The sequence below is a fragment of the Panthera onca genome, chromosome A1, assembly GCF_046562875.1.
Source record: "Panthera onca isolate mPanOnc1 chromosome A1, mPanOnc1 haplotype 2, whole genome shotgun sequence".
In the NCBI taxonomy this organism is placed as follows: Eukaryota; Metazoa; Chordata; class Mammalia; order Carnivora; family Felidae; genus Panthera; species Panthera onca.
Window position 1 is genome coordinate 147,542,951 of NC_138339.1, and position 26,249 is coordinate 147,569,199.

The 26,249-nt window shown below is 45.5% G+C and overlaps 1 protein-coding gene across 1 annotated transcript in view; it reads right to left on the reverse strand.

Moving 5' to 3' along the window:
• The window catches only part of COL23A1 (collagen type XXIII alpha 1 chain), a 357,690-nt gene that overhangs the window by 328,571 nt on the left and 2,870 nt on the right, over positions 1 to 26,249 (reverse strand). The window contains exon 2 of the mRNA XM_060636372.3: positions 4,428 to 4,494. Within this exon, the coding sequence (XP_060492355.2) occupies positions 4,428 to 4,494 (67 nt within the window). The remainder of the gene's footprint in view (positions 1 to 4,427; positions 4,495 to 26,249) is intronic.

The window sequence follows — 26,249 nt, forward strand, 5'->3', positions numbered from 1 at the left end:
TTAACCAAAATGATGTAGTACCTGTCCTCTGATGTGCAAACTGAGTCACCATCTCAAAGAGAAACTGTGAATCAAAGAAAGCAGTACAGGGACAACAGCCTATGGTACCCTTTGTGGAAAGAAAAACAGGAGAGGAGTTACTGAAATATACATAACACTACCTCAAAACCCAGGCTGCCCCATACCATAGCCACTAGTCACATGTGGCCATTTAAACTGAGTAACAATTTTAAAATTTGCTTCCTCTGTCGCACTAGCCACATTGTCAAGGGCTCCATAGCCAGTAGTGGCTGCCATTTTAGCCTAGATAACAGATCATTTCCACATCACAGAAAGTTCTGCTGGGCAGCACTGCTCTAGTAGTCAGGAAGGGGGCGCCTGGGTGGCTCAGTCGGTTAAGCGTCCGACTTCGGCTCAGGTCACAATCTCGCGGTCCGTGAGTTCGAGCCCCGCGTCAGGCTATGGGCTGATGGCTCAGAGCCTGGAGCCTGTTTCCGATTCTGTGTCTCCCTCTCTCTCTGCCCCTCCCCCGTTCATGCTCTGTCTCTCTCTGTCTCAAAAATAAATAAACGTTAAAAAAAAAAAAATTAAAAAAAAAAAAAAAAAGTCAGGAAGCCTCTAGAAAGGTGACCAGGAGAACAGGGGAGGGGAATTATTCTTCATGTGTAATCTTTAGTAGTACCTGAACTTTTTTTTTTTTTTTTATCACATCATACGTCATTTCCTACTCAAAAATAACCACTTTAGGGACACCGGGTGGCTTAGTCGGTTAAGTGTCTGACTTGGTTTCGGCTCAGGTCATGATCTCACAGTTCGTGAGTTTGAGTCCTGCGTCAGTCTCTGGATTGACAGTGTGGACCCTGCTTGGGATTCTCTTTCTCTCTCTCTCTCTCTCCTTCTCTCTCTGCCCCTCCCCCACTCATGCTGTCTTTGTCTCTCAAAATAAATAAATAAATACTTAAAAAAATAATAACCACTTTTAAACCCTAAGTACATGGGTAACATAAGAAAAGAGTGTTGGGTAAGTCCCCTGTGTCTGAAGCCTGGAGATCTCTGCGGAAGGAGTGCAGGAGTGTCTCTCTGGGCAGGTGAATGACAAAGAGCAGCATGGGGGAGGGGGGATCCCCAGGTAGCAGCCCCCCTTCCAGCCCCCACCGTAGGAAATTTTGACCCTCATAGCAACCTTAAGGCCCTCGGGATGATTCGCCTTCCTGTCCGCTTTCCTTTGCTAGGACTGCCCCAACAAGTCTCCACAAACTAGGTGGCTTAAAATGACAGACATTCTCCCACAGTTCTGGAGGCCAGAAGTGCAAAATCAAGGTGCCACCAGGGCCAGTTCCTTCGAGAATATTCTCCCCTGAGCACCCCTTTCCTCCAGCTCCTGGTGGCTGCAGGCAATCCTGGGCTTGTAGATGTATCCCTCTGTCCTCCGGAGAGCTCCTCTGCATGTTTCTCTGTGTCTCAAATCTCTCCCTTCTGTCGCATAAGGACACTGGTCACTGGACTTAGGGCCCACCCTAAATCCTGGATGGCCTCATTTTATAGACGAGAGGAGCAAGGCTCAGGCTCCTCCCTTGTCTGAGGTCACAGGGCACAGCCCTGCCAGTCTTCTCACCACTGGGGTTGGGCAAGGGGCCTGCTCCCTTCTCAGCTCCACGGCTTCCTTTTCACAATGGACAACACACGGAAGAGATGCCCCCTCCTCTGGCCTCGCTTATCTGTTTGATCAGATCTCCCAGGATCTGACAAAGGATCACACAGTCCCCAGGCCATGAGAAGAAACGGGGGTGGGCAGTGGGCATCTGTGAATATCTCAAATCAGATGGGGACCAAAGCTACAGAGGGCGGTTTGCGTGTCCTGACTCCAAACAGCTGCGGGGCAGATCAGAGCCCCGGAGACAGGAATCAGTGAAGGCTTCCAGTGCTAGAGAAAAAGGCTTCTGTCCTTTTTGTGACAGGGAGAATGTGCCAGCTGACAGGGGTTTGCATCGATGAAGGTCTCCAGGCCAAAGGGCTCCAATGAGGGGCGCCTGGGTGGCTCAGTCGGTTAAGGATCTGACTCTTGGTTTCGACTTGGGTCATGATCTCACAGTTCCTGAGTTTGAGCCCCCCATCAGGCTCTGTACTCACAGTGTGGAGCCTGCTTGGGATTCTCTCTCTCTGTCCCTCCCCTGCTCATGCATTAGGGCCTGGCCATGCTGGCCACACTGACCAAGCTGAGCACACCTCCCAGGACAGCTTGATAGCAGCCCTGAGACCCTCTGACGACAGCAGTGTAGTCCTGACCACCAGCAGGGGACCCCTCCAAGAGCAGGGTAGGTCACTGCCCTCCTCTCGGCAGGACTGGGGGGGTTATGACCAGACTTTCAGTCCCCCGGGTCTTCCCTGGGACTATCTTGGAACTTCTCTTGGTGGTTCAGGACCCTCCAAAAGGGAGGCAGGTCACAGGATCCCTCCGGGCTCATGGGCTTTGACCTACCCTTTCTCTATGACCTCAAAAATGCCTACAGAGCCCACTCCAATACTGTTATCATTTTTTGATAAAGATCTTGATTGTTAATAAGTGACAGACCAAGATTTGAACCTGGTTCAGATTTATTTAGGAGCTCCATGCCCCCTCACTGCCTCCTCTACATGTCTATCTCTATTTGGGACTTTCAAACTTATGGTCAGCAATGCAGAGCAGGAAACCCATTTCAATCGCCATCCAGGTCATACACTACAGATAGAAATAGCTCAAACAAAAATTTCTCTCCAATATGTTTTTATTCCAGCCTATGGCTAGTTCAACATTTCAAAACGCTGGCTGCAACCCACGGAACTGATTTCATATCTCACAAATGCTTTGTGACCCCAGTTTATTTATTGTTTTAATGTTCATTTATTTTTGAAAGAGAGAGAGAGAGACAGAACATGAACGGGGGGAAGGGCAGAAAGAGAGAGGGCGACACAGAATCTGGAGCAGGCTCCAGGCTCCCAGATGTCAGCCAGAGCCCCACTCAGGGCCCAAACCCATGAGCCATGAGATCATGACCAGAGCCGAAGTCAGACACTTAACCGACAGAACTACCCAGGCTCCCCTACCCAGGCTCCCCGTGACTCCCAATTTAAAAAATACTTACCTACATAGCTCACATGAATTGACATGCATACAATACTTAGAAAGAGGTGGGGGGGGGGGGGGGGAAATACAAAAAAAAAAAAAAAAAAACAAGAGGAATCACTCCCATTGTATGCATTTTTCAGATCATCCTAAAACTCATGTGTCGATCTGAATATTTCCCCCCATTGAATCAAACATCTGACTTGATGATCTGTTAATGATGTCATTACTTGTCATGTCCTTTTTGCTATTAAAATGTTAGAGGTGCTATTAAAGACTAACTCAAGTTCGTCCCTAAGATCCTCTTCCACTGGGCCCTCGGAGACAGAATTTTTCATACCAGGAGATCCACCTTTACAGAAACCCCAGGGCATCTCCCAATATGGAGATGTTAATGTTCAATGAGCTTTGTGTCTAGGCCAGCTGAAGTGGATTGGGAAATGCCAGACAGCTTGGCTAATGGAAGGAATGACAGCAAGGACAGGGGCCCCTGGGCTCAGCTCCTGTGTATTCCACGTTGTCCGGCATGGTGGGAAATCTAAGAAGTGTTGCGATTTTCAACTCATTCACTGGTATTACACATTGTTCTACAGAGGAGAATTCTTGCCCTGAAAATGCCAGGGCCAAGACAGCACACAGACTTCAATGATGGTCTGTGCCAAGCTCCCATGAGGACAACCGGAAGACCTGATAGGCATCAGAATTCAGCCACAAGAACTGGGAATCCACAAATCCTGGCCTTATTCACAGCCATCCTGGTTGCACCACCAAAACCCAAGATAGACATTCTTATTTGAATCATTCAGACCATCATTCCCATCTTCCCCCCTCTACCTCCACCAAAAGAAATGAAAACCAAAAAACCTACAGTCACCAGAGCACTTATTTACCCCCTCGTGTCTGAACAGAGCTGGAATCACAGTTAATACTGTGTGGATGGTCCATGCCTGTTTCTGTCTTTGAAACAGGATGGCTTTCACCTTCCCAGTACCTAAGCCTTCATCATAAGTCATTTCTTTTTTGTTTTGTTTTGTTTTGTTTGTTTGTTTGTTTTCATCATAAGTCATTTCTAACAGTTCCTTAATTCCTACCCCAAGATCACCATATTCATCAAACCAGGGCAGTTCACCCTGCTAGAATCTTTGACTAGTCATCTGATCAGGGAAAACAGGAAGAAAGACGCCGGATGGTCCACGAGGTACAACAGACAGACTGAAACCCATGCAAGCTCTTGACCATGTCCTCAGCAGTTCTGAGCAGACAGGAGACAGGACGCCAGGCCTCTGGGAAGTCAAGGGCCCACAAGAATCAAATATCCACTTACCTGGGGGGCAGACACACTCGGTCGGCGCTTCCCGAACCGTCCGGTGCTTGACCAGTCCCTCCAACTTCTGAATTAGGGAAGAAAAGAGAGGGGAGAAAAAAAAAGACCAGCATGAGTTTGAGAGTGGAGAGGGGTAAAAGTGGAAAAATCAGCAAAAAACGATGTATTGGAAAGATCTACGTCGGCAGTGGCATTTTCGAGAACATTTATTACAAGGTAGTTAAATGCTACAGGCAGTCTGGGTATGAGAGGAGAAACGAAAATAAACATGCAACAATTATTTGGGAGTCCCTGAAAAGAAGGTGGCAGGTTTCTGCTTTGTTACATTTTCAAATACAAATCCAGAAAAGCCAAAGTGACCGTGCAGTCAGCATGCAGATGGGAAGGCAGAGGAGAGGGAGGCTGGGCAGGCCACACCAAAACTGGCCCTTCTAGCCCTTGGTCCACAGATCAGGCCCCGACCCAGGAAGACCCAGGTTCCCTCCCTGTAGCCCCACCCGACAGCCCACTGGCCTCAGACCCCAGGCCCAGGCCTAATCCACCCTGATGACATCTTCCTTTCTTCTTACCAGCAGGGATCCTTGGCCTAGAAAATTTGGCTGAGCACAGTCTAACAAGAACATCTACGCATGCCCAGTCCTGTGCTAGATTTGGGGGAAGGGGAAAGAATTACCCCAGAAATAGGGTCAAACATCACAGCTCCGCTATGATGGTTTAACTGTAACCTTAGAGATCCTGATTATTGTCCCTGCCTTGCACTGAGGGGACAAGCTTAGAAAAAAAAAAAAAAAAGAAGAAATTAGTCCCAAAGCCCAAATCTAGGTTTAGGAAGGTGTAATGACTGGCTTATAATCCCAAAACTAGCCAAGACTTGAGTCCCAACAAGAATAAATAAAGCATTAGCCTTTCTCTAGGAAGCAAACAAAAATCTCCCTAAAGGTAAAACAAAGCAAATCCTAAACAGGTTGAGTGACAAAATGCGATACCACCGCTAAACCTGAAGTGTTTGTTTTTTTAGGTTCAAACTTAAAAATGTAATCTTTCTCAATAAAAATAAATAAATAAATAAATAAAAATTTAAAAGCCGTTGATAACGGTACAGCAAGCAAATACAACTGTTATTTTTTTAAATATTTATTTACTTTTGGGAGAGCACAAGGGAGGGGAAGAGAGGGGGGACAGAGGATCTGAACCAGGCTCTGCACTGACTAGCTGTCTGCAGCAAGCCTGATGTGGGGCTTGAACTCACGAATGTCAAGATCATATCTTAAGCCAAAGTTGGACGCTCCACCGACTGAACCACCCAGGAGCCCCAAAACTGGGTTGTTTTTTTTTTACTTTTTATTTTAAAGTAATCTCTGTACCCAACTTGGGGCTCATTCATAACCCCAAGATCAAGAGTCCTGTGCCCTACCATCTGAGCCAGCTAGGCACCCCAAACGTATTTTTTAAATATGTATTTATTTTTTGAGAGCGAAAGAGAGCGCGAGCGGGGGAAGGGCAGAGAGAGAGGGAGACACAAAATCAGAAGCATGCTCCAGGCTCTGAGCTGTCAGCACGGAGCCCGATGTGGGGCCCGAACCCACAGACGGGAGATCATGACCTGAGGTGAAGTCAAATGCTCAACTGACTGAGCCACCCAGGCACCCTTCCAAAACTGTTATTTCTAAAGAACTGCTTTCCAGGAGATAAGAATGACATCCCTAGTTTTGAGCCCCTGACCCACCAAGCCTGGAATTTTCAAAGGAGATGGGACTCCAGCCAAGTCCTGTCTGCCTCTGGCTGGAGCAGCCCAGGATCAGGAGCCCTACAAACCTCCCCCCACCCCTCAGCCCACCAGCACCGCCCCGCCCCCCCCCCCCCCCCCCGCCCCCACCAGCCCAGCCTGGCGGGCTTGTTGCCCTGAGCTACTACTGCTTGCAGCGGCAAGGCAAGGACCATCCACTGTCACTGAACCAGAACTCAGAAGCCGCCTGCAGATGCGGATACTGGCGTGAGAGGGACCTCAACTCACTGCCCACCCCCACCCCCCACCCGCGCACCACAGCGTACTTTCGCATACTATTACAGATTTCAGATTTTACATGGAAAAAGAATCCAGCCTTCTCGTTTAAGCCAGTCAATTTGTGTGAGACCCTCTCATCTGTTTTTATCATTGCTAGACAGGCTAGAAGCCATACTAATTTCCTTTTTTTAAACAAAAGCATTTAAAGCTAAAAGCCAATTCGTTTTAACAACCCGCGATCACATCTGGGCGGCTCTCCTGAAAGGGAGGGAGGCTTTATCAAATACTGATAGGAAACACAATGACTTCTGAACTGCTCTTATCGTAAAATAAAAAACTAAACAGGAAACTATTGGGGGGGGGGCGCTTTACTGTTAATGCTAGTAGGTGGGGTCATAAAATACTGGGATTGAGTTTTTGTTTGATCACTTATCCTAACTCCTTTTATGCCTGTGTTTCTCTGGATTATACAGTGAATCTGCAGTTTTACCGGCTACCCTCTAGCTTACCGCCCCCCCCCCCCCACTCCAGGCCCCGAACTTTCTGTGGGTTTGAAATGCCACTATCAGGAACACAAAGTGAAATGTTTGAATTAGAAACCCAATCCCACAATCTTTATTTCCCTGTTTTTTTTTTTTTCATTCTGCATTCAAGAAAATATTCCTTTGTGCCCAGGTTTGTAAAAAAAAAAACAAAAAAAAGATTTAAAAGCCACAACTTTTTTACATTCAATTATCTGGCAGCACCTCTAGCATCTGCAAACAATATGGTCCTGGTTTTACATATGCAAACAAGTCCTGACTCCTAAAGTAAATAAAGGATGAGTTTCTGAGAAAAAAGTCCCTGAGACTTTGGGAGCCTTTCCCTCCAAGAGTAAGGAGGAGGAGAACTTGAAGTTGCCTGGTGGGGGGGGGGGGAGGGGGGTAGGAGGGGGGTAGCGAGCACTGTGGAGAAAATTACTCCAGGAAAATCATGGTTCTCAGAAAAGCATTACACAATTAGATGATAAATTTATTAATGACGTGTGGGAGCACTAGTCTGGGCCACTTGGCCAGATGTTTGGTCATAGCCTCCAACGGTCGCATTTTGATGAAATATAAGTTAACATACAAAAAAAGGACAGAATGATTTATTTCTGTAAAATGATATAAATAAAGCCACAGAGACATTCCTATCCTCTTGGACAGAGGATTCCTGCTCTAGGGGATATATCTTGAGAAAATAAAAATCAGCAGAAGCAAAGAATGATACCCATGAAGTTGCACCCCAAAACAGTGGGAGTGGTTTAGAAGGGTGGCGAAGCCCCTGATAAAACTGCCCTATTTCATTTAGTATCATTATGAACACTATGTGGCAAAAAGGGGGAGAAATGTTTATGAGACCATCAATAAAAGGTCTACATCTGTATGAAAATTCAGGCACTGGGTGACAGCAGCTACCAAAATATGAACCCCCTTGGGTGTACAGAGTATGGTGATTTACTTCTTTTAGAAGCCCCTCCTGTGGGGGCGCCTGGGTGGCTCAGTCAGTTAAGCATCCAACTTCAGCTCAGGTCATGATCTCCAGGCTTGTGACTTTGAGCCCCGCATCAGGCTATTTGGTGACAACTTTGGATCCTCTTTCTCTCTCCCCCCCCCCCCCCACTCTCTCTCTCAAAAACAAATGGAGGAGGGGCGCCTGGGTGGCTGTCGGTTAAGCGTCCGACTTCAGCTCAGGTCACTATCTCGCGGTCCATGAGTTCGAGCCCCGCGTCGGGCTCTGGGCTGATGGCTCAGAGCCTGGAGCCTGCTTCCGATTCTGTGCCTCCCTCTCTCTCTGCCCCTACCCCATTCATGCTCTGTCTCTCTCTGTCTCAAAAATAAATAAATGTTAAAAAAAAAATAAAAAACAAATGGAGGAGATGGTATATTTGAAAGTTGTTAAGAAAATAGATCCTAAAAGTTCTCATCACAAAGAAAAAACACTTTTTTTTTTGTAACTATATGAGATGATGGATGTTTACCAAAGTTATGGTGGTAATCATTTCACAAACCATGTAAGTTAAGAGTCATTGTGCTATATAACCTTAAGCTTATACTGTATTATATATATACCATATATCAATTATATCTCAATAAAATTATATCTCAATGAAAAAAAAAAACAAATGGAGAAGGAGAAGGAGGAGAAGAAGAAGAAATCCTTCCTGTGTTCTAATACCATTTTTTTAGTTAAAAAAAAAATTCTGGAAGTAGGTAAGAACCAAAATGAAGCCCTACGGCCTCCCCGCAGAGGACAATTTGTGAATGACAGGTGATTCCATCCTCCCTGGGACACGAACTCCCAGGACGCAACAGAGGACCCTCTCTGTGCAAGGCACAAATCCTCTGCCCTCCTCCCACCCCCACAGGGAAGAGCCCCTGCGTGCATTCTCACTACCACCATCAACCCAAGAGGGCAGCATTTTCTGGCCTCTGACATTCTTTTTTTTTTTTTCATGCCTTGGCATGATGATGAGGAAGATAACAAATAGCAAGTATTATTACTGAGGACACTGATTACTTGATGGGGACCAGGCACTGTGCCCACAACTGTTATCCCATCTAGCCCTGCCAATACCCGCCATGAGGCTGGGACTATTATTACACCCATTTACAGATGAGAAAACTGAGACCACAGAGGGCAATATAAGCGCCAGGATGGGACCTCAATCCTGGTAGCAACCAGCTCCAATCACAAAGCAAGACAACCTCTGCTTACAAGCAATGTTCATAACTAACAACAAACAAACAGTTGCTACCCACAGTCAGGCCTTACAAAACTAAAAGGACAGAAATCAGATCTGGGGTTGCCAAAGGTTGGAGAGTGAGGAAGAAGTACAATGAGAAGATTGTTGGGTAACGAGACTGTTCTGTAAGACACTGAGGTGCTGGACCCATGACTCTACACATTTGTCAAAACCTTTAAGACTGTACGTCACAAAGAGTGAACTTTAATGGATGCAATTAAAAAAAAATCAACCAGGATATCAGAGAATCCCTGGATGAAATGTGGGCTGTGACAAGTGAATCCAACTATGTTAAAACTGTGTGACAGCAGCACTTGGGTGGCTCAGTCGGTTAAGTGTCTGACTCTTGATTTTGGTTCAGGTCATCATCTCACGGTTTGTGAGTTTGAGCTCCACGTCAGGCTCTGAACTAACATGCAGAGCCTGCTTGGGATTCTCTCTCTCTCTGCCCCTCCCCTGCTTGTGCTCACACTCCCTCCCTCTCTCTCTCTCTCTCTCAAAAATAAACTAACTTAAAAAAAGCTGTATGACATAACTCACTGAAAGTGTTAGGAAAAAACATGTAGCTGACCAACATGCAAAATAGCATCTTGATCGAGAACTATAAGGCTGGACACAAAAGGAACTGTCTGGAAATGCTGTACTCCAGTAGGTAAAGTTGGTTCTCATAGGGGTACAGGTCAGCAATTTTGAAACTACTTTACAGACATTAGCAACAAACAAGTGAGTAAATAAACTATTGGTAATGAGAGCTGGGCTTCTCGTTGTCCAAAAGAGAAGTTATAAATACACAAAGTGGGAAAGACAGAATGAACCATCTTGTGCTGAATTAATCAGAGACATCACTATGAGGTCACATCTAATGCCTACAGGAAGATACATACAGAAATATTCATAGGTATGTGTACAGAGGGGAGTGAATATTCACACATATATACTATAGATGTCTGCAGAGAAAACCTATAATCAATGATACCTTGGAAACATCAAGCACACCCAGCACCCAAATCTTGGTTTCTAAATATCATTCTCTAAGAAAAGGAACCAGGGCTCATTGGAGATATGACTGATTCTAGGCCCAGGGCAGGAAATACACAAGATGAACCTGGAGTGCCTTGTAGTGGCAGAAAGAAGGGAGGTCCTTTTTGAAAAAAGGAAGGGAGGGAAGAGTATGTCAAAGAAACACAAAACCTACCCAAAAAGGCTCAAAATGGCCAAAGCTGGAATAATTTTGGCAACAAGATAAAAATAATGCCATATTGGATTATAACCCAAAGAATAAGTTAGAAACCCATAAGTTATATACTGATACAAATGACTGAATAAATAGGTGGGGAGAAGAGACAACTCTTTTCCCTACAGAAGAATGCCCAATAATATATGTAGATACCGCCCTCTCCGAGATGTGGAGCTAAGTTCCACCCTCCTTGAGTGAGGGTTAGACTTCCTCACTTCCTAAAGGCAGAGAAAGGAAGATAGTGACTTTATAATGTAAAATCTGGCAGACACAACTTTAATCAAGTGATCAAGGTTAATGGCACCAGTGATAGGTCATGTGACATCATGGACCCGACATGATGCCAGGACAATGGCAATCTACCTTGATGCTGTTCTTCCCAAGCCCGCATAACCTACTTTAATCATAAGAGTGGCCCAAACTGAAGACCATTCGACAAAATACCTGACCAGTATGTCCAAAAATTGTCAAGGTCATGAAAAACATGGAAAGACTGAGAAAATGCTATAGGTCAGGAAGACATAACAATGAAATGCAATGTGGTGCCTTGGATGGGATTCTGGAGTAGGAATGGGACATTAGAGGAAGAACTAGGGTGATCTGAAAAAAAGTCTGTCATTCACTTTTTAAAGATGGGTAAAAAATAAATCACAAAGTCACTTAAGACCAACTAAGATACAGCTTTGTTATTTTCAAAATCACATGTATTTTTTAAATTGAGGTGAAATTCACATCGCATAAAATTAAGTGAACAACTTTAATTTTTTTTTAGTTTATTTATTTATTTCGAGAGGGGGCATTAGGAGGGGAGGGTAAGAGAGAGAAGGGGGGGGGAGAGAGAGAGAATCCTAAGCAGGCTCTACACTGTCAGCACAGAGCCAGATTTGGGGCTCGAACCTACAAACCGCCAAGATCATGATCTGAGCCGAAACCAAGAATCAGATGCTTAACTGACTGAACCACCTGAGCACCCCCCTTTACCTATTTTTAAATCAGGTTGTCTTTTTGTTGCTGAGTTGTAAGAGTTCTTTATATTTTCTGGATACTACATTCTTAACAGATATATATGATTTCCCAAATATTTTCTCATATGCCAGATCTATTATTGATCAAAATTCTAATCATCTCCAACCAAGGTATAATATAGGTATATTAAAAGCATCTTAAAAATTGGAGGTGGTGAAGCAGGCGCCTGGGTGGCTCGGTCGGTTGAGCGTCCAACTTCGGCTCAGGTCATGATCTCACCTTTCATGGGTTTGAGCCCTGCATCAGGCTCTGGGCTGACAGCTAGGAGCCTGGAGCCTGCTTCAGATTCTGTGCCTCCCTCTCTCTCTCTGCCCCTCACTAGCTCATGCTCTCTCTCTCTCTCTCTCTCTCTGTTTCTCTGAAAAATATATAAACATTAGAAATTTTTAAAAAATTAGAGGTGGTGGGAATGGACTCATGGCTTCATGCTGGTCCTCACAGAGGTCTTTGTTGAAATCTTGCTCGATTAACAGTGGGATATTGTTACTAAGGAATTCGACCTGGTCCTTTTTAGTTAATAACAATTGCATTAGTTTGCAATTGCTGCGTAACAAATTGTCACAAAATCCGTGGCTTAAAACAATACACATTTACTATGCTTTCTGTGGTCAAAGGTCTGAACACAGACAAGTTTGCTTCCCTGCTCATGGTCTCTTGAGGCTGAAATCAATGCATCAGCTGGGTGTTTCTTTCTAGACCTCTGGATCCCCTTTAAAACTTATGTGGTTCCTTGTGGTCTACAAGCCCCATTCTCTTGCTGGCTGCTAGCCGGGGGCCACTCTCAGCATCTAGAGGCCACTCAGAGTTCCTTGACATGTGCCCCCTCCACACATGCTCTCATGCTTCAGATCCCTCTGACTTCAGGAAGGACCCAGTCCCTTCTAAGGCCTCACCTGCTTATGTCAGGCCCACCAAAGATAAGATTTGTAATGAACTCAGCCAACTCATTGGCAACTCAAAGGAGTGATACCATCATAATCACTGGGGAGGGAATTATACAAAGTGTGTACAACAAGGGGTGGGAATCCTGAGGGCTGTCCTAGAACTCTGCCTGCTACAGTAAGTTATCACAGTTTATTTCTTACTTTGGACAAATGTATTACAGTTATGTACATATGTAACTACATTTTTCATTTTTTCAAAAAATTTTTATTAATGTTTATTCTTTTTGAGAGAGACAGTGTGAGCAGGGGAGGGACAGAGAGAGAGGAAGACACAAAATCCGAATCAGGCTCCAAGCTCTGAGCTGTCAGCACAGAGCCAGACGCGGGGCTCAAACCCATGAACCATGAGATCATGACCTGAGCCGAAGTCAGATGCTTAACCACCCAGGCACCCCTATATTTTTCTTTTATTATGTTTATTTATTTTTGAGAGAGAGAGAGAGAGAGCGAGAGAGAGAGCGAGCGAGCTCACAAGCAGGAGGTAGGCAGAAAGAGGGAGACAGAAGATCTGAAGCAGGCTGCATGCTGACCCCGGAGAGCCTGAAATGGGGATTGAACTCACAACCCAAGTCCAAGTCAGATGCTCAATTGACTTAGCCACCCAGGCACCCCTGTAACTATGTTTTTCTATAAATCTAGAATTATTCCAAAACATTTTAAAGGCCACATCATGGATTTCTACTTCTAGGCAAGATACAGGAGCAATGACTATATTTATCCCCCTGCATAAAATAACACCACCAAAAACTCAAAAACCACCACAACAAATTCTGCAAATAAAATACATGAAACAGAGGTTTTGAGGATACCGATACCAAGCAGGAAAGGAGAGTGATCTCAGACAGAGAACAACTGCTCTTGCTTCCTGCCTGGGGAGAGTTTCCAGGCTGGGCACAGGGAAGGGGGAATCACACATGAAGCCTGGCAGCTACCCAAAGTTGAAGGATGGACCTGGAAGTCCAGGAATGCCAGGCAGTTGGGACTACAGAGCAGAGGACCCGAGAGAACCAGAGATCTGTGAGGTTCTTTGCAGATGTCCATGGAGCACTGATCAGCATGTGTAGGAGGCAATGACCAGTGGCAGGGAGAAGAACCACCCAAAAGGATGCAGGGAACAGTGACTCACTCTTACATGGGGCAGGGAAGGGTGCCCATTCCCCCAGCCAAACCAGTAAACCCTTAATTCACACTCATAAATCACTGAGTAGAGCACCAAGGAGGGTCTTTTGCCTCAGAGATAAGGAGTAATCAACCCTAGGCTAAACGTGGCTCTGGTCCCACCTCACATATCCTAAATACAAGACTCAAAGGGTCCAACTGTTTCTGAATAACTGTAACATAACAAAGCTCATGAAAATTTACAGAAATACAAAAATACTCAACCCCCAATGAGGTAAAATTCATAATGTCCAGCATACAATAAGAAATTACCAGCAGGAGGGAACACCTGGGTGGCTCAGTCGGTTTAAGCATCTGACTTCAACTGAGGTCTCGTAGCTCGTGGGTTTGAGCGCCACATCAGGCTCTGTGCTGACAGCTCAGAGCTTAGAGCCTGCTTCCCATTCTGTGTCTCCGGCTCTCTCTGCCCCTCCCCCGTGCTTGCTCACACGCGGGTGCTCACTCTCTCTCAAAAATAAGTAAACATTTTTTTAACAAATTTTAGAAAAAGAAATTACCAGCAGGAAAATAGGCCCCATAAGGGGCAGAAAAAAATTAATTAACTGAAACGAACCCAAAACTGATATAGATGTTAGAATTATCCCACAAAGACTATAAAACAAAAATTATAACTATATGGTACATGTTCAGAGAGTTAAGCAGAGGCATCAAAGAAATCAAAATCTCTCAACTGAAATTCTAGAGTTGAAAACTACCATGTCTGAGGTGAAAAACAGAGCAGAGGGGATTAAGGACAAGATTAGACACTGAAGAAGAGAAGATTAGTGAACCTGAAGACAGCATGAGAAATTATCTAAAATGGACAGAGAGAAAGAATTTTAAAAAAGAAAGGAAGAAAAGAAAAGAGAAGAAAAAAGAAGAGTATCAGTGAACTCTGGGTCTCCTAATGCACATGTAAGTGGAGTCCCCAAATTGGGGGACAGAAAAAGTAGGACAGAAAAAAGTATTTGAAGAAATGATGGCCACAACATTTTTCAAAGTTTGATGAAAACTATAAACCCACAGATCCAAGAATCTCAGTGAAACTCAAGCACAATAAACACAAAAAAAATGACACCAAAGCATATCACATTTGAATTTCTTAAACCAGTGATCACGAGAAAATGTCAAAAGCAGCCAGAGGTAAAAGGGCAAATTATGTGGATAAACAGAACTCACATTCTGTTTATGTTGCTAGTGGGAATATAAAATGATACAATGGCTTTCAACAAGAGTTGGGCAGCTTCTTGAAAAGTTAATCTCGTAGGGTGCCTGCGTGGTTCACTCTGTTGAGCATCCAACTCTCGATTTCAGCTCAGGTCATGATCTCACAGTTCCTGGGATTGAGCCCTGCCTCAGGGTCTGCACTGAAACCGCAGAGTCTGCTTGATATTCTCTCCCTCCCTCTCTCTCTCTCTGCCCCTCCCCACCTCAAAATACACAAACTTAAAAAAAAAAAAAAGTTAATCCTACACCTATCAGATGATCAACTACTTCATTCCAAGGTACTTACACCCAAGAGACATGAAAGAGCATGTCCATACAAAGACTTGTACACAAATGTTAATAAAGCAGCTTTATTTGTAATAGCTCCAAACGAGGAACAAACCCAAATATCCATTAACAGGTGAGTGGATAAACAAATTATGGTTTATCTATATAATGAAATAACACTTGGTAATGAAAAGAATGAAATGATAATACATGCAAAACTATCAATGAATCTCTCAATAATTATACTGATTGCAGGAAACCAAATACACCCACACACAACCAAAGAGCAAATATTGTATAATTCTATTCATATAAAAATCAAAAAAAAACAAAAAAAAGACTAATCAATAACAAGAGAAATCAGCAATACCTGAGTGGCAGGTGGGAAGGGACAGAAGTCAAGGGGGCAGAGGAAGCTTTGAGGGTGATGGATACGTTCACTACCTTGACTGAAGAGATAGTTTCACATATGCACACATACATCACAAATTATCAAACTGTAACTTTAAAATATTTGGAGTTCATTATGTGTCAAATAGACCCAAAAAACAAACTAAACTACAAAACACCTGGGCCCCGGTTCCCACAGTCATGGCTCCCATGGGATGGTAGAGCAGGGGCCCCGGGGTCAAAGGGCATCACTTCACCCCACTGGGCTGCACGGTCCACCCCGGTCGGTGCCAGGTAAACCCCCAGCGGAGTCAAGTGAAGAGCCAGTGAGAGCACCCAGTCCAACCCAGGCATTCGGCAGGAGCTCAGAAATGTTTTCCTAAGGAACGTGGGGTTTACTCAGTGACTCCCACTGGCACACTGAGTGACCTCCAAACTGCGTAGGCACACATTTCCATAGGGGTCACTCCTGAGCCCTGAAACACGTTAGTGTGCTTCGAAAGGTTTAGTCTGTAAGCAAGATGCAATTCTTCAGCGATCTTCATTCGTGTTCCCCTTTATGATTTTTCTTTTCTTTTTTTTTAATGTTTATTTTTGAGAGAGAGAAAGAGAGAGTGAATGGGGAAGTGAAAGAGGGAAACAGAGGATCCGAAGCCAGCTCCGTACTGACAGAAGACAGCCCAATGCAGGGCTTGAACTCTCAAACCATGAGATCATGACCTGAGCCAAAATCAATGCTCAACTGACTGAGCCACCCAGTCATGCCCCCTTGCCCCTCCATTTATGATTTTTCAAAGACCTACATCTTATCCTGTCAGAATCTGCTACGGTTCACCACACGGTTCACCATACTGGGCTGACAGAACAAAATCCCATCAGTGGCCCTGGGTAGAGAGTGGACGGTCTCCACCACAGGTTTTGACAGACTGAGGAGAGTCCTCGGGCTGTCCCTGGGCAGAGCCTCCAAGCCTTCCCACACAATGGCAGGTCTTCTCCAGTGACCCCAGGTCACCGAGCCAGGCCCTGCCACAATCCCCACACTGGGGTCACCTGCTTTTGCTGACCCTGACCTCTTGGTCTTGTCCACAGGGAATGCCTACAGTTTACCCTGGCATGTCATCTGATTAGACAGTGTCTTGGGCTGCCTTGTGTCTTTCCAGAGTCCATATGTTGAGGTCCTAACCTTAATAGCTCAGAATGTGACTGTATTTGGAGACACAATGTTTAAAGAGGTGATTAAGGGGTGCCTGGTGGCTCAGTCAGTTAAGCTTCCCACTCTTAATTCCGGCTCAGGTTATGATCTCACAATTCACTGACAGTGCAAGAGGCTGCTTGGGATTCTCTCTCCCTCTCTCTCTCTGCCCCTCCTCCACTCATGCTCTCCCTCTCCCTCTCTCTCTCTCAAAATAAATAAACCTCAAATAGGTGATTAAGTCAAAAGAAGGTCACTAAGGTGGGCCCTAATCCAATGTGACTGACATCCTTAATAGAAGAGGAGATTAGGACACTGACACATAGAGGGGAGACCGTGTGAGGACACAGCAAGGGCACATCCATCTGTAAGCCAAGGAGAGGCATCAGGGGAAGCCAATCCAGCCAACACCTTGACCTCTGACTTCCAGACTCCAGAACTGTGAGGAAATAAATCTCCGTGGTTTACACCCCCCTTGACTGGGGTACTTTGTAAAGGCAGCCTGAGCAGACAAAGACAGATGGGGTCTCCCCGAAAGCCCACCCCACCCCGCCTGCCGCCTATGGGGATGGATGGGCAAGGAGGCATCTTGGAGCAAGGAGAGGCTCAAAGGACATGGAGGCCTGACTGCAGAGCTGAGTGAGGTGCTTTCTCCTCATGGGCCCACAGGCCATAGGAGGCATTGAGGGTTGATGGGGAGAGAACCGAACTCCACTGAGAGTATCTAGGAAGTAGACAAGAAGAATGAGGAGTGGCCAGGCCTGCCCGAGGCACAGAGGGACAGGACCCAGAGAGACAAAGCATTTCCAGAAGGGCCAGGTGCCAAAGGAAGGAGACAGAAGAAGGCCCATGAAGAAATGATCACAGGACCAGCCAGCTGGGTAGAGGCATCTTCTTCCAGCTTGTTCCCTGGAAGCCAGGCCTAGGTGTGAGCCTCACGACAGGCACAAGGAGGAGGAGGAACCATCCCCAGGAAGGGCCCTGGGACTGGATGTTAATGAACAGTCCTGGCAGCCACCCACCATCAGGATAAGCAAGGCAGGGTGTGGGTAGGGGGTGACGTGACTTCTCACTCATTGTCGTAGGAAGTATCACGTCATCCTCAGGGAAAGAGTGAAGCACACACTGTCCCCCTTTTCCTTTTATAAAAATTTTTTTAAGTTTACTTATTTTTGAAAAAGAGAGAAAGAGAGAGAGCACAAACGTGCGAGCCGGAGAGGGGCAGAGAGAGAGGAAGACAGAGGATCTGACATGGGCTCTGTGCTGACAGCAGTGAACCCCATGCAGGGCTTGAACTCACAAACCGTGAAATCATGAAGTCATGAGATCATGAGATCTGAGACCAAGTCGGACGCTTACCTACTAAGCTATCCAGACACCCCTGTCACCCTTTTTCCAGAGGAGGAAGTGGAGGTTTGGAAAAGCCAACTCATTGGTCTCCAAGGCACTGCAGTCAGTTGATTTTATTTTTTAATTTTTTTACATGTTTTTATTTATTTTTGAGAGAGAGACAGAGTGTGAGCTGGGGAGGGGCAGAGAGAGAGGGAGACACACAATCAGAAGCAGGTTCCAGGCTCTGAGCTGTCAGCACAAAGCCTGATGTGGGACTCGAACATGTGAACCATGAGATCATGACCTGGGCCAAAGTCAGATGCTCAACTGACTGAGCCACCCAGGTGTCCCAACTGCAGCCAGTTTACAGGCATCTCCAGACTCAGACCCAGATCTCACAACTCTGGAGCCCACGGCTTGAGCTGTGAGGGTCCAGTTAAAGGGGCTTTCAGGAGGACCTGAGTGGGACAACCTCTGTGGTGCATATGTGCACATGCACACCCATGTGTATGCACACATAAGCGTTCACATACACACACATGCATGTGTGCACAGACATGTATGCACGCAAAGGCAGGCACTCACGTGTGTGCACACTCACATGCGTGCACCCTTGCTTTCATGTGCGTGTGTACACCCTTGTGCCCTCCAGCCCTCACAGTGGCTTGCCCTCACAGTCCACATGCTCCAGCCCAATTGCCAGGTGAACTTGCCCTTTGCTGGACTAAGCTACACCACGTGGCTGAAAAGGAGACGCCATGGATGGCCACCGCCATCCCACAGAAAGGACCGTGAAATGAATGGACAGACTGCGCGTTTTGTGTGATGGCCCTACTGGGAGGCCCGAAGCAGAGGATGTTTTATTTAAACTGTCCTCTAAAACCCCCAGAAATCACTATAATTGTTTTATGACTTGTTTCACAACTCAAAGTTGGAGGCATAGTCAGTTTTAGAAGCTGAAATTACCCATTTGAAAGCACTTCCCTTCCTTCCCGATTTTGTGGCTACATCACAAAAAAAAAAAAAAAAAAAAAAAAAAACTAAAGATTTTCTCATTTACCAATGTGACTTAAAGCAGATGTGTGTGGGGCCTCTAATCCATCAGGTTAATCACGAGCATTTGGGGGTGTTCATGCCATATTGCACAACCACATGAACAGACTCATTATTTAAAATGAATTTATTAGGTGTTTGGGGCCCTTCTGCAATGAAAAATCCATATACTAATTTTCATGAATAATTACGTTTTGATTTTGGTCATCAAATGGGAAATTTTTTTGTTTAAATGAAAAAATCTCATTCTGCTTAAATGAGAAACTGGAAGAAAAAAAAAAGTGGGAATTATGAAGCCAATTCAGTCCTTGCTTTCCTTCAGGAACGAAGCCATTTCCCAGCATTGACTGAGAGACTGATGTAAGTTAATACCTTTTTCACTTCTGTCTGGCCTCCCTCGGATGGTGGGATCTCAGCGTTAATTAAAAGGACCATGGGACCTCCTCTTCAATTAGCAAACAGACATACACACTCCTTCTGGATTCAGCCACAGAAAGCCTTCTAATAAGAACAGCCAGTTTCAGGATGTATATGACGTCTGGAACACTTTGGATTATATCAGCTCATTTAATCCCCACGGAAACCTTGTGAGGCAAATATTATAATCCCCTGTTTAATAGACGGGCAAACAGAGGTTTAGAAAACCAGTCATTTACCTGAAAGTAACACAGCTGGGAAATGGCAGAGCGGGGATACAACCCGGGTCTACCTAAAGTGAAAGTCTTCCCTCCCCACCCTACAAATAGGTCACGTATGGAGGATGTCTACACTGGCAGAAAAAGTTGCTACTGAACCAAACTCAATTAGTGCTGCCACAGAGTTTGCCATGAGGCTGCGGAAAGGACCCAGGACTTGGGTTCAGACAAACGCTGCCACCTGAGGCCAGTCGCTACCCCTTCTGGAAGGGGTGAAGTGCCCCCCTGACAGGGGGGTGGGGACTGAGATGGGACTGTTAACAAATGTTGTAAGGGCGGGGCTCCTGAGTGGCTCAGTCGTTAAGCATCTGACTCTTGACCTTAGCTCAGGTCACGATGTCACTGTTGTGCGTGGAGCCCTGCACTCGGCTCTGTGCTGACATGTGGGGCCTGCTGGGGATTCTCTCTCTCTCTCCCTCTCTCTCTGCCCCTCCCTTGCTCTCAAGCTCTTTCTGTCTCTCAAAATAAATAAATTAATTAAAAAAAAAAGAAAAACCGTGAGGACGTACATGTGAACACTTCTGCCCAGGCTATCCACAAGAGAGGCACTCGGTCATTTCCCCTAGAGCCTCTAGGAGCACCCTGACGGGTCTTTCTTTAAAACTACATCTGCAAACCTATTTTTTTTTCTCCCAATGATTCGTGCTTAGTCCTGAAATATGTTTCCGGACATGCTGAAGGGATGTTTTCTGAGTGCCTGTGTCAACAATTAAAGATTAATCCTGATCCTCCACATGGAGAAAATCGAACGGGGAAGGAGCTGAAGGTCGTGTGTGGCCTCCAGACAGCACTCCCCAAACCGAATTACATTTGTTCACAGAATTAGAAAGAACTCACGCAGACTGAGCGCAGTACCTGGCTCGGCTAAATGCTGCTCAAGAAAGGGGTCTGCACCAAACCAAAAAAATGAGCCTAATTATCAGATGAAATCTTCAGTTTTCAAAATTGCCCTTTGCTTTCAACAACAACAAATCCAACTGAAAATTTAAAAATTCAACCGGGGCGCCCAGGTGGCTCACTCAATCAAGTGTCCAGCTCTTGATCTCAGCTCAGGTGTTGATCTCAGGGTGCTGAGTTCAAGCCCCGAATTCGGCTCTCTGCTAGGCATGAAGCCCATTTAAAACAAACAAAAAAAATGTTTCTTTCAACCAAACGATAGATTGAATCCACTTTGCCCATCATAAAACTTGAAACATGACTTCACAAGGGTACAGGTTTGGAATACCACAGGAGGATAAATGTGGATTGCCTGGACAAATTTGGATAATCTAAAATCAAAACAAAAAGCAAAGCCCTAAAGATGTTCTTCCTTAGGCAGTTACTTACACCCTAAAGAATAACACAAGTAAGAAACTTGCCCCATGAAACCACTGGCTACACTGTATTCTGTGCCAACAAAAATGTGGGGGAGGCCTCAATTCTCTGTGTTGATAGAAAGATGCAGATTCTGGGGCGCCTGGGGGGGTCAGTGTGTTGAGCGGGGGACTCTCCATTTCAGCTCAGGTCATCATCTCATGGTTCATGTGATAGAGCCCCACGTTAGGCTGTGCGCTGAGCATGCAGCCTGCTTGAGATTCTGTCTCCCTCTGCCCCTCTTCCCCACTCATACTCTCTCTCCAAAATGAAAACAAAGGGGTGCCTGGATGGCTCAGTCAGTTGGGCGTCTGACTTTGACTCAGGTCGTGATCTCACGGTTGGTGAGTTCGAGCCCCACATCAGGCTCTGTGCTGACAGCTCAGAGCCTGGAGCCTGCTTCGGCTTCTTTGTCTCCCTCTCTCTCTGCCCCTTCCCCACTTGTGCTCTCTTTCTCTCAAAAATAGATAAACATTAAAATGAAAAAAATATATATTAAAAAAAAGAAATATGCAGATTCCATTGACAGGATCAGATGCAGTTGTGAAACATGACCATAACAATTGTGCAGCACCTAGAAAAATGTTTTTGAAGTTTTTGTTTGTTTTTTGGGAGACAGAGACAGCAAGGGTGGGGGAGGGGCAGAGAGAGAGAGAGAGAGAGAGAGAGAGAGAGAGAATCCCAAGCAGCCTCTGCACTGTCAGCACTAGAGCCCAACATAGGGCTCAAACCCATGAAACCGGGAGATCATGACCTGAACCGAAACCAAGAGTCGGATGCTTAACCGACGGAGCCACCCGGGGGGCCTACCTGGAAAAATGTTGATACAAGACTGAAATATATACAAGCAATGTACAAATGGGACACACTCTGTGGTTAGCATTGGGTAGGTGTAAATCTGTCCCAGGATAAGGATTATGCAAAAAGTTAAATAGTTCTTGTTTTAAGGTGGTGGGATTATCAGTAACATTGATCATGTTAAATCAACATACTCTTTGGTTATTTTATTTATTTATTTTTTAAGAAAAGGAGGAAAAGGAAGGGTAGCCAAGTTGGCAAGCTGTTTCTCTACAATGGGTATAACATCCTATATAAGGAAGTGGCCACAATTCAGCAGCCATGGGAGTTGGAGAGCCAAGGGGCAAAGACAAAAAGGTCTACACCTGCCCTGCAAAGAGCAGGTTTGAAAGAACTCTAGTTCCCAGCAACACCTATCAATGACTCATGGTGGGAGTTAGAATTAATCAGGGAGAAGGGAGAAGTGTGTAGAAAGCTGGTGAAGGAGAAAGCTACTCTGAAGGTATAGGATTATATCAAAGCCCCATGCAGCCCTGGAGGTGACAGACAGGGGATGGGGTGCCCAGAGTTCACCCCCTATCTCGTGTTGAAACCTAATCCCCAATGTGATGGTATTAGGAAGTGGGGCCTTTGGGACATGATTAGGACTTAGTGCCCTTATTAAAGGGACCTCAGGGGTGTCTGGGTAGCTCAGTCAGTTGAGCATCCAACTCTTGATCTTGGCTCAGGTCATGATCTCATGGATTTGTGAGTTCAAGCCCGCTGTCAGGCTCTGTGCTGTCAGCTTGGGATTCTCTCTCTCCTCCTTTTCCTCTGCCCCTACCCACTCCCCCTCTCTCTCAATAAATAAATAAATAAATAAATGTTAAAAAAAAAAAAAAGAGAGAGAGAGAGAGCTCAGAGAGCTCCCTTGTCCCTTCTGCTGTGTGAAGACACAGTGAAGACAGCCACCTGTGAACGAGGAAACAAGGGCCCCCACCAGACACTGGATCTTCCAGGGCCTTGATCTTGCACTTCCAGCCTCCAGAACTGTGAGAAAGAAATGTTTGTTTTTAAGCCACTCAGTCCACAGTATTTTGTTATGGCAGCTGGAACAGTCTGAGACAGTGGCCTTCTGACTCCTCATCCAGAGCCTTTCCTCTCCCAAACTGAGGCCCACAAAGCCACCATGGCACACAGTGCCAGACAAGGCTGTGGCAACCTCCTAGCTGATAAATCCCCTTTTTAACTTAAGCCAGTTGGAGGCAGGGTCGTGTCACACTGCCATGTGAAGGGGCAAGAATCCAAAGACATGTAGAAAGGCTGGATGAGGATGATGCTTGGTGAGGGTAAAAGGGCCATCCTGCCCTGGGGACCACGGATATAATGGCACACACTCTGGAAGGGAATTTGGGGGCCACGGTGACATATGGCTGCTGAGAAAAGCCAAGGAGACCCATGGCAGTGGGGTAAGGGAGGACAAAGAGGAGAGCTGTTGGGGCACATCTAATGGATACAGGGCTCCATACACAATTTGGGGTGTACTGATCTCCCTGTCCTCGGAACAACCTCTTCCATCTACTGCATGGTGACAGAGGTATCCTCTCCCCTGTGTAAGCTGTGATGCAGGAAAAGTTGGGAAGCAGAGACTGAAAATGCCTTCCCAGCATGGAGGCCACCCCAGCCAGTCACTCTGGGGCCAAAATGGCATCCACCGAAGGGTTAAAGACCATAAACGCCAAAGAATGGGGTTGTGCCAGAGAGAATTCATGAACACGCCAACCTTGACTTTGACTATGGCTGGAGGCAGAGCTGGAGACTGAGGGAAACTGAAATTTTGTGGCTGTGGAGTGTTCCCAAAGCAGGTATGGTTATGAAAACTGGTAGGCCAGTGGAGGACCGTTGCCCCTCACCCAAACCCTCCTCTGGGGTAACATTCTACAGCACCCACCTGACACTGTTGGTTGCTCCCCAAAACATTCCCTGTCTTCCTTCCTAACAAAACCACAATTCTCTAATAGTGGCAATGTGCCCAGCCTGTGCCCGGGGAGAAATCAAGATTGGCCGAAGCTGAGGTGCCTGGGAGGCTCAGTCGTTTAAGCGTCTGACTCTTGATTTCGGCTCAGATCATGATCTCATTCATGAGTTCGAGCCCCACATCAGGCTCTGGGCTGATGGTGCTGAGCCTGCTTGGGATTGTTTCTCTCTGCCCCTGCCAACAGGCTCTCTCAAATAAACTTAAAAAAAAAAAAAAAAAAAAAAAAAAAAAAAAAAAAAGATTGGCCACTCCTATGGCAACCCCATTACCCTTGCCAGTAAAAGGATGATGGCAGTCATGGGCCTTGGCTCTGGTTGGTGGCCACACTGGAAGTCTTCTGAGAGGTACTGGGAGCTTCCCTGCTCTGACTCAAAAGAGAAAGCCTACTGAGAAGATGACTCTTTTTCCTGCTCCCTTCTCTTCTACCTTGGTTACTGTTGTGTGAAGACATATGGTTGGAGCTGCAGCAGCCATCTTGACACCATGAGGAAAAGCCAAGACAATGAATGGCAAACACTGACCTGGCCCCAACTGGTGGCCAAGTCATCGAACTAACTTGGGAACTAACTTCTGGGCATCTCTGGTTATGCAAGGTAATCCAATGACCGAGTTTTGTAAGCGACCACCCTCAAATATTCTGTTACCATCAAGAAGCACACTTACGGACTAACACTTTCCTCTCTATTATTTGCTTGTCAATACAGAGGTTGTTGTGACCCTTAGAAACGAGGGAGCTGAGGGGCGCCTAGGTGGCTCAGTCGGTTAAGTGTGTGACTTGGGCGCAGGTCATGATCTCATGGTTCGTGAGTTCAAGCCCTGCATCAGACTCTGTGCTGACAGCTCAGAGCCTGAAACCTGCTTTGGATTCTGTCTCCCTCTCTCTCTCAAAACTAAACGTTAAAAAAAGTTTAAAAAAGAAAAGAGGGAGTGGCCACCCAGGAAGATGCAGAGGTTAGAGGACACAGCTAGTAAAATGGCACGACTGAAACTCTTCTCTGCCTGCTGGTATCATTCAGTTTACAGACTGCCCAACTTCAGGAGCTGTGCCGCAAATCTTCAAAACCAGAACGTCGAGGTCCGATTCAAACATTTCCAAAATATGTTTGCGAAAGAAATGCCCCCGACAGTTGGCTCGCTCTAAGCACGTTGCTGTTTTATAAAGTTCTCCCAAATTGTTCCCCCACCTCCACCAGAAAGAAAAAGAATGAATAGAGAAAGTGAGCCTGCCAGGAAGTCACTGGAAAGAAATTTTTGAGTTTGAGAGCCAGGAAATGTCAAGGAAACAAACGTAGCTATGATGGGACTCTTCATCTCCTGTTGTGCTAGGGGATTAAAAAACTGGATCTTTATTCAAGTGTGCCCCACAGAGCGGTCCCGACAAAGTGACAGGCTGCCGCAGAGGCCGAAAAAGCTACATGTGATTCTGGGTTTTACGGTAATTTAACCAATACGTATAGTCGTTGATGGTAGGAAAGGAAATTGAATTTTACCCAGAGTCTCTGGGTTTTTCTTGTTTTCAAACTGATTGGTCTGGACAATGGAGGACCGGGAGCCAACAATAAATCCATTGTAAGCTGGAAATGGTCTCCTCTGAATACAACTAAATATTTCTTTAATCCTTCCATTAGATTTGTTACTGTAGTATGAAAGCTATTTTATTTACTCTAAAATTCAGGCTGTTGTAATGCTGTAATTATAGGTGTAACCAATGGGAGATGGGTGACTTAGCCCATTTAAGGCACATTTAATAGCATAATATCAGATGCTTGTTTTCCATTGAATATCTTTGGGTCATAATGAAGATACTATCGTTAATGACTTTTATGTTCTGAAAACCATTTCTTTCATTTTGTACCATGGGAAGGCTCTTTAATAATCCCATGTTAACATGAATATTCCCTTTTTTGCAGCTTCTGTATCTACATTATCAGGCACATCAGCCAGTCCCAACAAAGTTATGTCATAGCTCTGTTCCCAAGGGAACAAAGACATCGGGTCGCATATTAACAGTGGCTTTTGTTGGCTTATTTTTAAATATTTTTCCCTGACATTAAAGTTGTGTGTGGTTGGCAAGGATTCCTCTTCCTCGGTTTGGATGTGGTTTCTGCCTCCGAAACTCTGAAAACAAGCTTGTTGATAAAGGACAAGCTGCAGGCACCCTCGCATACATACTGACTTCAGCACAGGCTTCACTGAAAACAAACCAGAAACAAAAACCACGTTCAAGTCCAAACGCTCTTTCCTTAAGAGATTTGCAGTTCAATATTTCTTTGTCCTTCATATCTAACGGTTCCAAAAAGTATCTTCACATCTACTTATTCATTTATGTTTATTTTTGAGAGAGAGATAGAGCGTGAGTGG